General features: G+C 38.3%; 1 protein-coding gene across 1 annotated transcript in view; it reads left to right on the plus strand.

Annotated features, from left to right (window-relative positions):
* Nucleotides 1-13,453, plus strand: part of ACBD3 (acyl-CoA binding domain containing 3) — a 36,425-nt gene that overhangs the window by 8,100 nt on the left and 14,872 nt on the right. The window contains exons 2-4 of the mRNA XM_082616279.1: nt 8,760-8,901; nt 9,547-9,687; nt 12,528-12,686. Coding sequence (XP_082472405.1) covers nt 8,760-8,901; nt 9,547-9,687; nt 12,528-12,686 — 442 coding nt within the window. The remainder of the gene's footprint in view (nt 1-8,759; nt 8,902-9,546; nt 9,688-12,527; nt 12,687-13,453) is intronic.

A 13,453-nucleotide genomic window follows, 5' to 3' on the forward strand; every position in this document is an offset into this window, starting at 1 on the left:
AAAGGTCAAGTTGTACTATAAAATTTATAAGGAAAAATAGCTAACCCCATCTCTCTTTTTTCCCATCTCCAAGACCTTCTCCCCCAAGGCAACCACTTTCCATTATTTTAACTATTTCTTCTGGTATTTGTCTCCATTTTCCTGCTTCTTTTAATTAATTTATTTATTATTATTATTATTATTTAAATATTTATTTATTTGGCAGCACCAGGTCTTAGCTGTGGCACGAGGGATCTAGTTCCCTGACGAGGGATCAAACCCAGGCTCCCTGCATTGGGAATGTGGAGTCTGGACCACTAGGGATGTCCCTGCTTCTTTAATTTAAAAAAAAAAAGAAAAGAAAAAGAAAAAAGTAACTTATACATGTATGCCTCTCTCTTCCTCCTTCTCAAACTCTTAATTTTATAATATCACATTTGTGATTAAATCAGTGTCAGTTGTTTCTGTTTGTTTTATTCATACCTGAGACAGATCATACACTTTGATTATATTTTGGTTCCTATGCAAACTCTTTGTCTTTTGTGTAGTTAGAGGTAATTATCATTTTTTTCTCTGTCCTCAGGTAAACTCTTTTTTTTAAGAGACATTTCTCCTAGATATCCTTAAATTTTTGATTCAGTCTTAGCTTTCTACCTTCTGAGTCTCTGCCCACTGTCATCCTGAAAATTACCTTCACCTCTCTGTGGTGTTGGAATTCCTTCTCCTGGAATTCCGTATTTTCTTTTAGACTTTGTTTTTTCCTGTTGGAAATTTCTTTCAGCCTTTTTTTTTTCCCCATGTTGGGAGCTTTCTCAAATGTCCGGTGATCCTTGGGTATTCATTCTTGTTAAAGGGTGAGGCACTGGAGAGCCAATTGTAACCTCGAGTACAAGCTTTTATTGTAGGTAATGAGGCAGAAGTTCCATTGGGGAACCCTCGACATCAGTATCTTTCACACTAGTATGTGTAGGTCTTTCATTTTGGGCCAGTTTTTCATGAAAATATTCCTGTCTCCTGCCTGGAGTGTATGAACCTAGTTGGCCAGCATTTAGGCACTAGGCAGGAGAAGGGAGGGTGGGTGGAAGTTGTTTACCATTTACTAGCGTAACTTTCATTTCGTTTCTCTTTAGTCCTGCAGTTCACTCTCAGGCTGGTGTTCTCCTACCTGGAGTATCTGTGATTCATGTTCTCTAGGATACACATCCAGACCTCTGCTAAGTAGGGGCAAGGTAGCCATCTGCCTGCTTGGGGTTGCCAAACAAAATGGGAGGTAGGGGTACCTGCTTTTTAGATAGTTTTTATTTATATACATATATATGTGTGTGTTTATTTATTTGTTTGTTTGTTTTACTTCTTGGCCACGCCCCAAGGCATGTGGGATCTTAGTTCCCCAACCAGGAACGAATCCGAGCCCCCTGCATTAGAAGCATGGAGTCTTAACCACTGGACTGCCAGGGAGGTCCCTAGATAGTTTTTAAACCAAAACCCCTATTTTTATCTAGACTTCAGCTTTTAAAGAACCTGGTACCTTCAATTCCTGAGCCTTTCCAGGGTTCTCTGAATTGGCTTCCTTTTTCCTTTTAGTGGGGTTTCACTGAGGATCAGGTGTAATTGTGTGTGTTCAATTCACCATGTTTAATGGGAAGTTGAATTTTATGTTTTCAATCCTTTTAATTATATTCGAATTTTTTAAATATTTATAAATCATTTAGCTTTTGCATTTATTTCTTCCTTTAGTCCAGGGTCAGTAAACATTTTCAGTAAAGGGGCAGATAGTAAATATTTTAGGCATTAAGGACCGTATATGGTCTGTGTTCATATTCTTTGTTTTTTGTTCATCTATTTCTGCTTGTTGTTGTTTGACAATTCTTAAAAAAGATAAAAACCATTCTTAGCTCACAGGCCTTAAAAAACAACTGTGGGCAGAGTTGGTCTAGTTTGCCAATCCCTGCTTTAGTCTGTCTCCTTTAGGTAAAATAGATTTTTAACCTGACTTTTGGTCTTCAATTTTATAGAAAATAAACTTTTTAATATAATTGTTACTGGACAGATGCCAACAAGTGATCCCTTTTAGTCCATTTGATTGAAAACGACTAGCTTTGTCCTCACGCTTCTCCAGGTAGTAGAGGTGGTCATTTCCTGCTTTTCACTGCTGTGTTTTCACACACTTGAATAGCTCTGCCCCTTCTTTCCAGCATAATTTACATTTGTCTTTGAGGTTGCCATGGAAAGCGCTTTTCCAAATTGATTGAATTTAATGACTTTGTACTGATTAACTCTGTAAGTGCAGGGACCGAGGTTGATGCCTCTCTTCCTTACCGGCAGGACTGAAAGAGCTTTCCTTTGGGTATATGGTCTTGGCTAAAGATCTTTGAGTTTCAGCAAGGCTTTTCTGTCTATTGCAGTTATGGTAGTTATAACTTCTTTCCTGCTAACTATGTTTAATGCCCTTGGAACCAGAAATAATTTTAGGAGAGGGAATTCCCTGGCTGTTCAGTGGTTGGGACTTGGTGCTTTCACTGCCAGGGCCTGGGTTCGATCCCCGGTCAAGGAACTAAGATCCCACAAGTCGTGGAACAAGGCCAAGTTTAAAAACAATAATAATAATAAATAAAATATTTTTTTAAAAAAAGAAATAATTTAGGAGAAAATTATAATCTTCTAATGCAGAAAAACTAAACAAAACACACCTTCATGGTGTGTGAACTAGAGCCATCTGAAGAGTAGGAGAGAAGTAACTTTTTTATGATACTATAATAGTCTGCCTAATGATATTGATCGTGAAGGGTTTTCATTTTCTGCTTTCGTTGAAGTTTAGAGTGTCAACATGATGTGGGCTGTCCTGTACTAAAGGTGGTTGGGATTCTTAGTATATCCTTCTGGGTTTTGTATATTCCTCAGGAGAGAATAATTGATCTGTTAATCTCATCCCAAAGGCTTAAAGATAAGTTGCCTTGACTTTTTAAAAACGTTTGTTAAAAAAGAAAAAAAGCATATGTGTATTTGATATAAAAGTACATATGCACATTGGAAATCTGAGGAAATAAAAAATGAATAAAGAAAAAATCTGTAATCCAATCTTTCAGAAATAATTATTAGTATTAACATTTTGGTGTGTTTCCTTTTCTTTGGTTTGTGTGTGTGTGTGTGTGTGTGTGTGTGTGTGTGTGTGTGTGTGTGTGTGTGTTTAAGACAGATTTAGTTCCCAGCTAGAATAATGATGAATAATTTGAAGATTCAGTAATACGTATTAAAGGAAGGATTATAGAGCAAGTCTTAAAACTAGCAAATACATAAAAGATTCTATGGAAAGGCCAGTAAAATTCACAAGATTGGATGTACTGTTGTGCTCATTTTCACAGAACTTGACTTGTACAGTCAGTTTCTTCTTTAGAGAGATTTGTTGGGTGTGGTTTTGGTGTGGTGAGTGCCTGTTAACAAAGCGTGTGCTTAGTGCTGGCGTTCATGGTGGTGAACAAATTTATGTGAGTGCTTGACAGAAACTTATACTTAAAAACATACTCCCCTTTTGAAAAATTAATTCCGTCAGGCATAAAAGGGCAGATGTTAAAATGACATCCAAAAATCCTAAAACCCCCCTCCCTCTGTTGATGAGTCACCTTTTAGGGTCAAGGTTAGACTAACACCTTGCTGAATAACGGGTAGTTTCCTTGTTGACTCACCCTCTCCCATGGTCCCCGATTCTAGTTTGAAATAAAGGAGCAAATTTATCACCTCATAAGAAATGGACCCTCCCTCCATTAGAATAACTTTATAGTAGTCATATTTTTAAAATATTTTTTTCATACCCGTTAGCTTCAGAACATCTTCCTAAAGCAAATAAGAATTCTTGTGTGTGTATGTTTGAAAACTGCTGTATTACATGACTACTCAGAAAAGTGTTTGGTCTTCTAGTGAATAAAGTTTCCATCTGATTTTATCTTTATTTGGGTCAAAGTAACCACTTTCATAGAATTTAGACTTTTTTTTTTTTTTTTTTTGCGATACATGGGCGTCTCACTGTTGTGGCCTCTCCCGTTGCGGAGCACAGGCTCCGGACGTGCAGGCTCAGCGTCCATGGCTCACGGGCCCAGCCGCTCCGCGGCATGTGGGATCCTTACGGACCGGGGCATAAACCCGTGTCCCCTGCATCAGCAGGCAGACTCTCAACCACTGCGCCACCAGGGAAGCCCTAGACTTTTTTTTTTTTAAGGAAAAAACAAAACAAAATCTCAGGGATCCTGATTGAACAAAACAAGGAAGTTATATTCTGCTATGCACTCTACCTCCACTGTTTCCCAGGCTCACTACACCATTTTTTTTCTTGAATGACCAGCAGCACATTTTTCTTTTATAAGGCTCAAGATAAAATGAATAGTTAGGTTGGTGCCTTTTTGGTTTTAAAAAACAAAACCTTTCTACATAATAATCTTTCAATTAATAGGCTAAGATCAAGATTGGAGCTGTTTTTCAGATCATCACTTTTGGGGGAAGTAAGAAGAAAGTTGTCTGTGCTAAGTTTCTCTGAGAAACTTAGCATAAGAAATTAGCATAAGAAAACTTTTGGTGATTAATATGTACAAAATTAAGGTAGATGGTAAAGGAAGCTTATGGGCATCTTTAAAATTGGAGAAAGGCTTTTTGGTAAAAAGTTGCCACTATTGTTTCACATTTTTTAGCACCCTAACATCTTAGAATAAAGAGTTCTGGTAAGCTAATTTTGTAAGAAAAATCTTAACTGTAATTTTTAAAAAGAAAAATCTGTATGTGTAGTCACCTATTTTTACATAGTTATAAACCTAGTATTTAATTTTTTATTCTAATTATTTAAATTAATACATCATAAATATATTCTCTGAAATGCTATATAGCCCTTATATTGTTATTTTAATAGCTGTATAATCTATTCAGTGGATTACTATAAGCATTGCGTTATTGTTGAATAAATAGATTTTAAATTTTAAATAATGCAGCAGTGAACAGGTATAACACCGTGTTTCTTGCTAAGATAATTGTTCAAGGCTGTATTTAGAAAAGATTCATTGGGAAGTGAATGAAATAAGGAGCACCTCTTTTAGGCTTGTTGGGTTTTATTTTTTATTTATTTTTTAAAATTAACTTATTTATTATTTATTTATTTATTCATTCATTCATTCATTCATTCATTCATTCATTTATGGCTGCAATGGGTCTTCATTGCCGCACACAGGCTTTCTCTAGTTGTGTCTAGCAGGGGCTACTCTTTGTTGCAGTGCGAGGGCTTCTCATTGCTGTGGCTTCTCTTGTTGTGGAGCACGGGCTCTAGGCACGTGAGCTTCAGTAGTTGTGGCACACGGGCTCAGTAGTTGTGGCTCACGAGCGCTAGAGCACAGGCTCAGTAGTTGTGGCACACGGGCTTAGTTGCTCTGCAGCATATGGGATCTTCCTGGACCAGGGTCCAGGTCTCCCCTGCATTGGCAGGCGGCTTCTTATCCACTGCGCCACCAGGGAAGTCCCTAGGCTTGTTGGTTTTTACATGAAAAATAATGTAAAGATGTATTTTGGTTTTGTAAGCTCTCATCTGTTTTGCTTTATTTTGATTAAATAATATGTTGGAATTAAACGTAACTACTGGCCCAACCTAAAGAGTTGTAACAAGTCATATTACCTCTCTGACATAATTTATTTTTTCCTTAACTCTAAAATAATCATTCCTTTATCTCAATATAATTTTTAATAATTTGTTTGCAGTATATATATACATCTGAAATATGCACCTAAACACAATTATATACTGTATTGCCAAGCTATACATTTTTAATTGAGCTCAGTAGTTTGTAAACTCCAGGAGGGCAATGAATCCTCATGTCTAGCGCAATGATTTGCGTACAAGGGCTCAATAAATATTTATTAAGTTGAATGAATGAATGTAAAAAAGGGCTTATAATTTCCATCATTGATTGAAATAGACTTCTAAGAGTTAGATTTTAAAATGAGGATTGCCTTTTAGTTGGTAAATATAGACCTATGGATAATCCTGTTCTAAAAGCTTTAGAGGAAGTTCCTACTCTTCGTGATAATTGTTTAGTGATAGTGTTTGCTCAGTAGCAAAGACAGATGGAAGGTCCACAGGTTTCTGAGTTGTTTTGATTTTTATTACATAAGTTAAGGTCAGAGTCACAGTTTTGTCTTTTTTCCAAATATTACATGAGTTTGTTCTTGTTGAGAAAAATGCAGATAGAAGTGCGTATGTATAATTCTCTTCAGTTCCCACCCCCAGTTTTGGCAATCACTTCCCCAGAGGCAGTACCTCTTAACAGTTTAGTTTGTTCTTCCACATATTTTCCTTTGAAAGATTAAAATGTTTCTAGTTTTGGGACTTACCTGGCGGTCCAGGGGTTAACACTCCACACTCCCAGTGCAGAGGACACGGGTTCGATCCCTGGTCCGGGAGCTGAGATCCCATATGCCGCACAGTGTGGCCTAAAGAAAAAAAAAAGAACTATAAAATGTTTCCAGTTTTCAATTTTCTGATCGCCACTCCTGATCTTAGCCCCCTCCCACTTTCTCATTCTTATCTTTTTAGTGTGACTCCTTCTAGATATTTTTCTTTGCATTTACATTCATATAAATGTACCTATAGAATATATGTTGACATGATGTATTTCATCAGTTCTAAGACTTACTATTATGTAATTTAAGAAAGAAAAACTGCCAATTATAACTGTAAAGTACAATAGATTGTAAAAGCGAATCTGATTTTAGAGATGTTAAAGTGTGGGTGCAGAAGTACTTAGAATTGAGGATATATATTTTGTGCTATGATTGTACGTAGTTTTCTGCAGCTTGCTTTTTTCATTTAACAGTGTTCCCTTTATGTGCTTCATTTATACCACAGGCTGAATATGACACATTATTTAGCTGTTCCCTTACTGATGAACTTTTAATTTGGTTACAGTAACAAGAAAAGAGTGCTGCAAGAATATCCCTATATCTACCTCCTTCTGTGTATTTGGGAGTGCTTATCAAGGGTAGATGATGAGAACTGGAATTATTGGACCATAGGGCATCTACATTTATAAATTTGGAATATATTGCCAAATTTCCTTCCAAGATAACTGTAACAGTTTATACTTTCAACATTAGTGTATGAGAATGGGTACCTGTTTGTCCTGTTCTTACCATCTCTTGATGTTACTTAACTTTTTTTAACCTATCTGATGGCAGAGAGCGTCTTAGTATCTAATGGTTTCACTTTCCATTTCCTTGACTAGTGAAATTGAGTATCTTGGCATGCTTATTGGCAACTTCTGGTGTTTTCTTCTCCTCTGAGTTTCCTGTTTATATCCTCTAAACCATATTCTTCTCTCATCATCAGTGATTTTCTTTTGGTGACCTCTGTGTACATGGATAAAATCTGTAGGCAATATATACTACTTTCTACCTCCTTTTTTGTTTGTTTTGAAATTTGGTAATCTCTTATTATCATTAGAATCAACCAGTAATTAATCCTACCATTTATCAAAGAAGTAGAACTATTCTATAAGGACTTCCCATTTACCCAGTTTCATACTACTTTGGAATGTTGTTGGTGGTAGTTAAGTCTCTACAGGTCAAACTGGCTTCTCTCATAATTGCCCATTGGAAATCTGCCAGAGCCAGCCATAATACGAAGGAAGTAAAAGGATCTAACAGTTATTACCATTAATACTATCCTGTTACCTCTGAAGTATCAGGACTTTTCACTTTATTAGTAAACAGACTAAGAGGTTAAATGGTCCTACAGCTAGGAATTGTCTGAGATGAGATCTAAACCTAGGCTGTCTGATTCCAAATCCCTTTCTACCACATCATAGTGCCTCAGTGGGATGGATACTTTTTTTTTTTTTTTTTTTTTTTGCGGTACGTGGGCCTCTCACTGTGTGGCCTCTCCCGTTGCGGAGCACAGGCTCTGGATGCGCAGGCTCAGCAGCCGTGGCTCACGGGCCTAGCCACTCCACGGCATGTGGGATCTTCCCGGACCGGGGCACGAACCTGTGTCCCCTACATCGGCAGGCGGACTCTCAACCACTGCGCCACCAGGGAAGACCCGAATGGATACTTTTTGAATATACCCTTTCAAAGTATATGTAATTCTCATGTTAAAAGTGCCTGATATAAAATTATTTTTTTAACTACTTTAAGAAATGATTGCTTAACATTTTTTTTCCTTTTTTTTTTTTTTTTTTTTTTGTGGTACGCGGGCCTCTCACTGCTGTGGCCTCCCCCGTTGCGGGGCACAGGCTCTGGATGCGCAGGCTCAGCGGCCATGGCTCACGGGCCCAGCCGCTCCGCGGCATGTGGGATCTTCCCGGACCGGGGCACGAACCCGGGTCCCCTGCATCGGCAGGCGGACTCTCAACCACTGCGCCACCAGGGAAGCCCACATTTTTAACATTTGTAAAATATGTCAAGTGGTACACTAATATGTGTGTCCTTACTGTAGCTTGACAGATTGCTTTTTCTTTAGTAGCGGCTTTTTTTTTTAAATTTAACTGTAGTTGATTTACTCTTTGTAGTAGTTTTAACATAAATATCAGTACTTAAGCTTTATTTTTAAAAAGTTAATTCAGCATAAAGTGTTTCTATCTTGGCTTTGACTATTAAAATTTAGTACTTGAAATTAAAGTCTCCCTATAGTGGTGTTTATATATATCACAGGCAATTTGTGATATACCTTACAGCAAAATTTCAACATATGATGCTGAAATTATGTATTTTGCCAGTGCTAATTGTTTTCTTTGTATTTATTTTTCTTAAAGAAAAAGATGGCAAAGCATTTCATCCAACTTATGAAGAAAAACTGAAGCTTGTGGCACTGCCTAAGCAGGTTCTTATGGGTCCATATAATCCAGACACTTGTCCTGAGGTTGGATTCTTTGATGTGTTGGGCAATGACAGGAGGTAACGGTATTTTATTGTATAATGAATTTAACGAGAGTAATGTTGAAAAGGGTACAAAGTAAATTGATTAAGATGTAAATAGCTGGCTTGTTAGCTTTAGAATAAGAACTAAACAAACATTTTTGCTTGCAGCTTTTGGAGTCTTCAGACGTTTATCTGTTTTTGGCTCGGAGATGTTTATGGCTAAATATTGTGGAAGAAGTTTACTCATCTGTTTATGAATATACGACAAGTACAGCTTCATTTGATTCTTCCTAAATAATATTTAAAAAGCCATTTACAGTATAGTAATTGATTCCCTTATTGGGACATACAGAGTTGTGACAAGAAAGAATATATTAATTATTTTATTCAGTTAAGGCTAACCTATGATATAAGAAAAGTAAAACTTTGATACCTTTTACTGGTATGGAAATTATCAGCAGTGCAGTTAAACTGTGGTTTACGACAGTAAGTTTGGTTTGTATGTGGCATATCTAATTTAGTAAATCAGTACATGCTTGTTGAAGTTTTGAACCTTTTGTTTATAGTAGAATCATTCTTCATTTTATTTATAATTGAGACTTGTTCATATTTAGGTTTAAATTAAATCAAATTCTCATTCTATTAAGAAGAGGAAGTAACTTTTCTTGTTATTCTTTACAGGAGAGAATGGGCAGCCCTGGGAAACATGTCCAAAGAGGATGCCATGGTAGAGTTTGTCAAGCTCCTGAATAGGTGTTGCCATCTCTTTTCAACGTATGTTGCATCCCACAAGATAGAGAAGGAAGAGCAAGAAAAAAAAAGGTGAAGTTTGAGGGCACAGAATACTTTACCCTTGAGCAGCCTACTGCATAGTATACTGATGCTTTTGCTTTATGGAATGTCTGTTTTAAATCAGGTGTCTTACTTCCATTGGATCCCCACTTCTTATGGCAATTGCTCCAACTTTCCGATGGGAGCAGGTGTTTTTCTTATGAGTTTTGAGGGGAGAGGGTTTACTCCTTCCGTCGGGCCATACCTTTAAAAGTAACCACCCGTCCATCACGGCAGCATCCCTTTTGTGTTACTGCACTAGGTTTCTGCGCAAGCACAGTGAGCTCAGCCACCCCCCTCCTCCTCACCCTCTGGTCTGATATGCCCTTTGCCGCTGCCTCCCTTGGGTTTCTAGAATATTCATACTCCATAGCATGGTTATCAGCTGTGCTACATGGTAGACCTTACATAGGCATTTCACATGGGCTGTGGCTTCCAGATGGCTGATTATTTCCTGAGGTTGCATGGGGAGCTGTTGAATGTGCTGTTTCTTTGTTTATGGGATTCTCTGTCATGGTTGTGAACTCAACAGAATTACAGTGAGCCCTTTATTTATTTATTTATTTTAATATTTGTTTATTTGGTTGCACCAGGTCTTAGTTGCAGCAGGCGGGCTCCTTAGGTGTGGCATGCAAACTCTTGGTTGCGGCATGCATGTGGGATCTAGTTCCTTGACCAGGGATCAAACCCGGGCCCCCTGCGTTGGGAGCATGGAGTCTCAGCCACTGTGTCACCAGGGAAGTCCCCCAGCACTTTATTTATCTAGAGGTTATATTTTCAAGAACTTTGACAGTCCAAAATTTCTAGGTAATGAAAATAATGCTGTAACACCAATTTTCCCTCAGATTATATTATACTTACTTTAGAAACAGTTGGTTCTCTGGTTTCCCACCTTAACCTGGAATGGAAATAACATTAGAAGAGAAAATAGCCTAACAGTGAGGGAGGAGACAGAAACCATGAAAAATAGATGCAAGAATAATAAAAGTGTGGCAGTCAGGGCTAATGTGAAAGTAAACTCTCCATCACTGTATTATGACATGTACAATTTTTATGCTTGCAGTTATAACGCCTGAGTTACCAAGAGACAGAGTATTGGGTATAATTTATTTCTCTTTAAGAGAATAGAAAATATCTTAATACATTTCCAGAAGATACTTATCCAAAGGAAGATAGTTTTTAGCCAGAGAAAAAGTTTTGATTCTTATGAGAATGGAATGAGGTTCCTTTACTGGAATTGATTTATGTTGCTGCAGTCCATTGTGTAGTGATATTGGATCATTGAGGTGTAGCTGTGTCTTTGGAAGTAGTATATATTGCTTTTTAAGGTCTTTTTTAAAAAAAATTATTTATTTATTTATTTGGCTGCTCCGGGTGTTAGTTGCAGCATGCGGGCTCTTTTAGTTGTGGCATGCAAGATCTAGTTCCCTGCAGGGATTGAACCCGGGCCCCCTGCATTGGCAGCACAGAGTCTTAACCACTGCACCGCCAGTGAAGTCCCTTAAGTTCTTTTTTAATGATAAATTGAATATTTAAGTTACTGCTCAACATGTAAAACTATATTTTTCCTTTTAAAAATATACCTTTGTCATGAGATGAGGTCCATGTAGAATTCTTTTAAAGCATTTAAGACTAGACTTCCTCTATCCTGAAGCTTAAGCTCTGGTTTATGGAACATCTTGCCCTGTGTACTATCTGTGACATATAAAAAGTAGGTCATGTTATTGCTGTAGTTTGAGACTTGGTTGTGGCTCTGGTGTGTTAATCACTTATAGAAGTTTGGGGAGAAAAGTGGGGTAACCCAGACACTTCTCATGGAGGGCCATGAAATGGGGTCTTCTCTGAGACCCCTCAGAAGTCTTCTCTTTCATCCCATCTTCAACCTCCCTGCACTCCTCACAACTCTTGGCCCATATGGCATCCATTCCTAGTGCAACAGAGTCTGCTCTCCCTCGGGAGAGGGGCTGTGGTGGTGAGCAAGAGCTGGGTAAGGGCTGCACCTAGATCCCCAACTGTTCTTTTCTTTTTTTTAATTAAAAGCTTTAATTTTGTTTTAATTTCAGAAATTATACACGAATATAAGCAATATAAATGATTTTCCATTTATGGCAGTATATGAAGCACAAACTGAAAACCTTCCTTCCCACCTTACTTTTAGTCTCACTCTTCTCTCCGTAGATAATAGCGGACAGATTTCAGGTATATCTTTCCAGGCCTTCTTCTATTTATTTACCTGCTTTTTCCATTAAACATACATATTAAATGTCTTTACATATTGTGCCATGTAGTCCTATTCTTTTTTTATGGCTACATGGCATTTCAGGGTTGATTATTCATTTTTCTACACATGTATTGCGTGCTTATTCTTTCCCACACTGTGGTAAGCCCTGAGGATATAGCAGTGTGAGGTGGGCAGTCTCTGCCCTTATGGAGCATGTACTTTAATGAGTAAGGCAGATGTATTGCTAACTTTATCACACAAATTTAATTTCAACCACAGCAGGTAGTATGAAGGAAAAGCTTGTGGTTGCTGTGAGCATATCTTAGAAGGGAGGTTTCAGGGTATCGTAATGTTTTAAGTGGTACCTTAACTAATGGACTCCTTTTTCTGTTGCTGTGCAGCAGTCATTGTTTTTGCTGTGATCTGTATATTTTGAGATTGACTCCATATGATAAATTTCTCCTCATGAAGTATATGTATTTCAAATTGTGATAAAATTATCACGATTCTCTAAAAAGCTTGTGTCAGTCTTCACTGGGAAGTAGTCTTAAATTATTTTTAAACGGGATTCTTTGTTTAGGGTTCATTCTCTCTGTCCTTTACCTTGTAGGAAGGAGGAGGAAGAGCGAAGGCGGCGTGAAGAGGAAGAAAGAGAACGTCTGCAAAAGGAGGAAGAGAAACGTAGGCAAGAAGAGGAAGAAAGGCTTAGGCGGGAGGAAGAAGAGAGGAGGCGGATAGAAGAAGAGAGGCTCCGGCTGGAGCAGCAAAAGTACGCGTGTTGTGTGGCTTGTGTTTCACGACGAGCAGTGGATTGCCACACTGTTGTGCCTGACCATTTACCATTGTGTGCCTTGGAATAGTTCTCTGAGTTGTTTGACTGGGAAGGCGACCAGCATTAGCTCCTTGCCATTTGTACCAATAATGTGTTACCAAGGAAGGCCTCATCTTAAGCATCATTTGATTGCGAATGAAGAATGTATTAGAAGGATTTGGGATTTGCTCCCAGAACCCAGGCACTAGAATAGGAACTGAGGTTGCTTGCTTGCTCTCTGTCTTTGGGTCTACACAATCTCTTGTCTTTGCTTCTCTCAGCTATGTCTCTGTTTCATTCTTCCTGTTCTCTGCAAATTGTCACTCTGCTTTGGCATATGCAAGGCTATCCTAGCCAAGATTTATGTGGTCTTTGTTTTCATGCATCTGACAGAGACTGGCTGGCCTATGAGAGACCCAGTTACAAATTCCCAGGCCAAAGGATCTAGTTGGTTCAGCCTGTGTCGGGTGTCTGTTCCTAGTCTCCTAGTACAGAACTTGGGAGCTGAAGCCGTTTCTTATTCAGTAAGGGCTGTGAGAGCAGCTGTCTCAGAAGGGACTGGTTCTTCCAGAGGGAGCTGTGGGAATAAGGAGGAAGGGATTAACACCCATAAAACACTGTGGGAAGAAGGCCTAGGGTTCTAGAGGTGGCATGGCATGTAGATTAAACCAGAGGACACGCGGGTCCATTGTTTTCTCCCCACTATTTCTGAGTAGTTCCTCAGA

This window comes from Mesoplodon mirus (genome assembly GCF_964341445.2).
Source record: "Mesoplodon mirus genome assembly, chromosome: 3".
Classification (NCBI taxonomy): Eukaryota; Metazoa; Chordata; class Mammalia; order Artiodactyla; family Ziphiidae; genus Mesoplodon; species Mesoplodon mirus.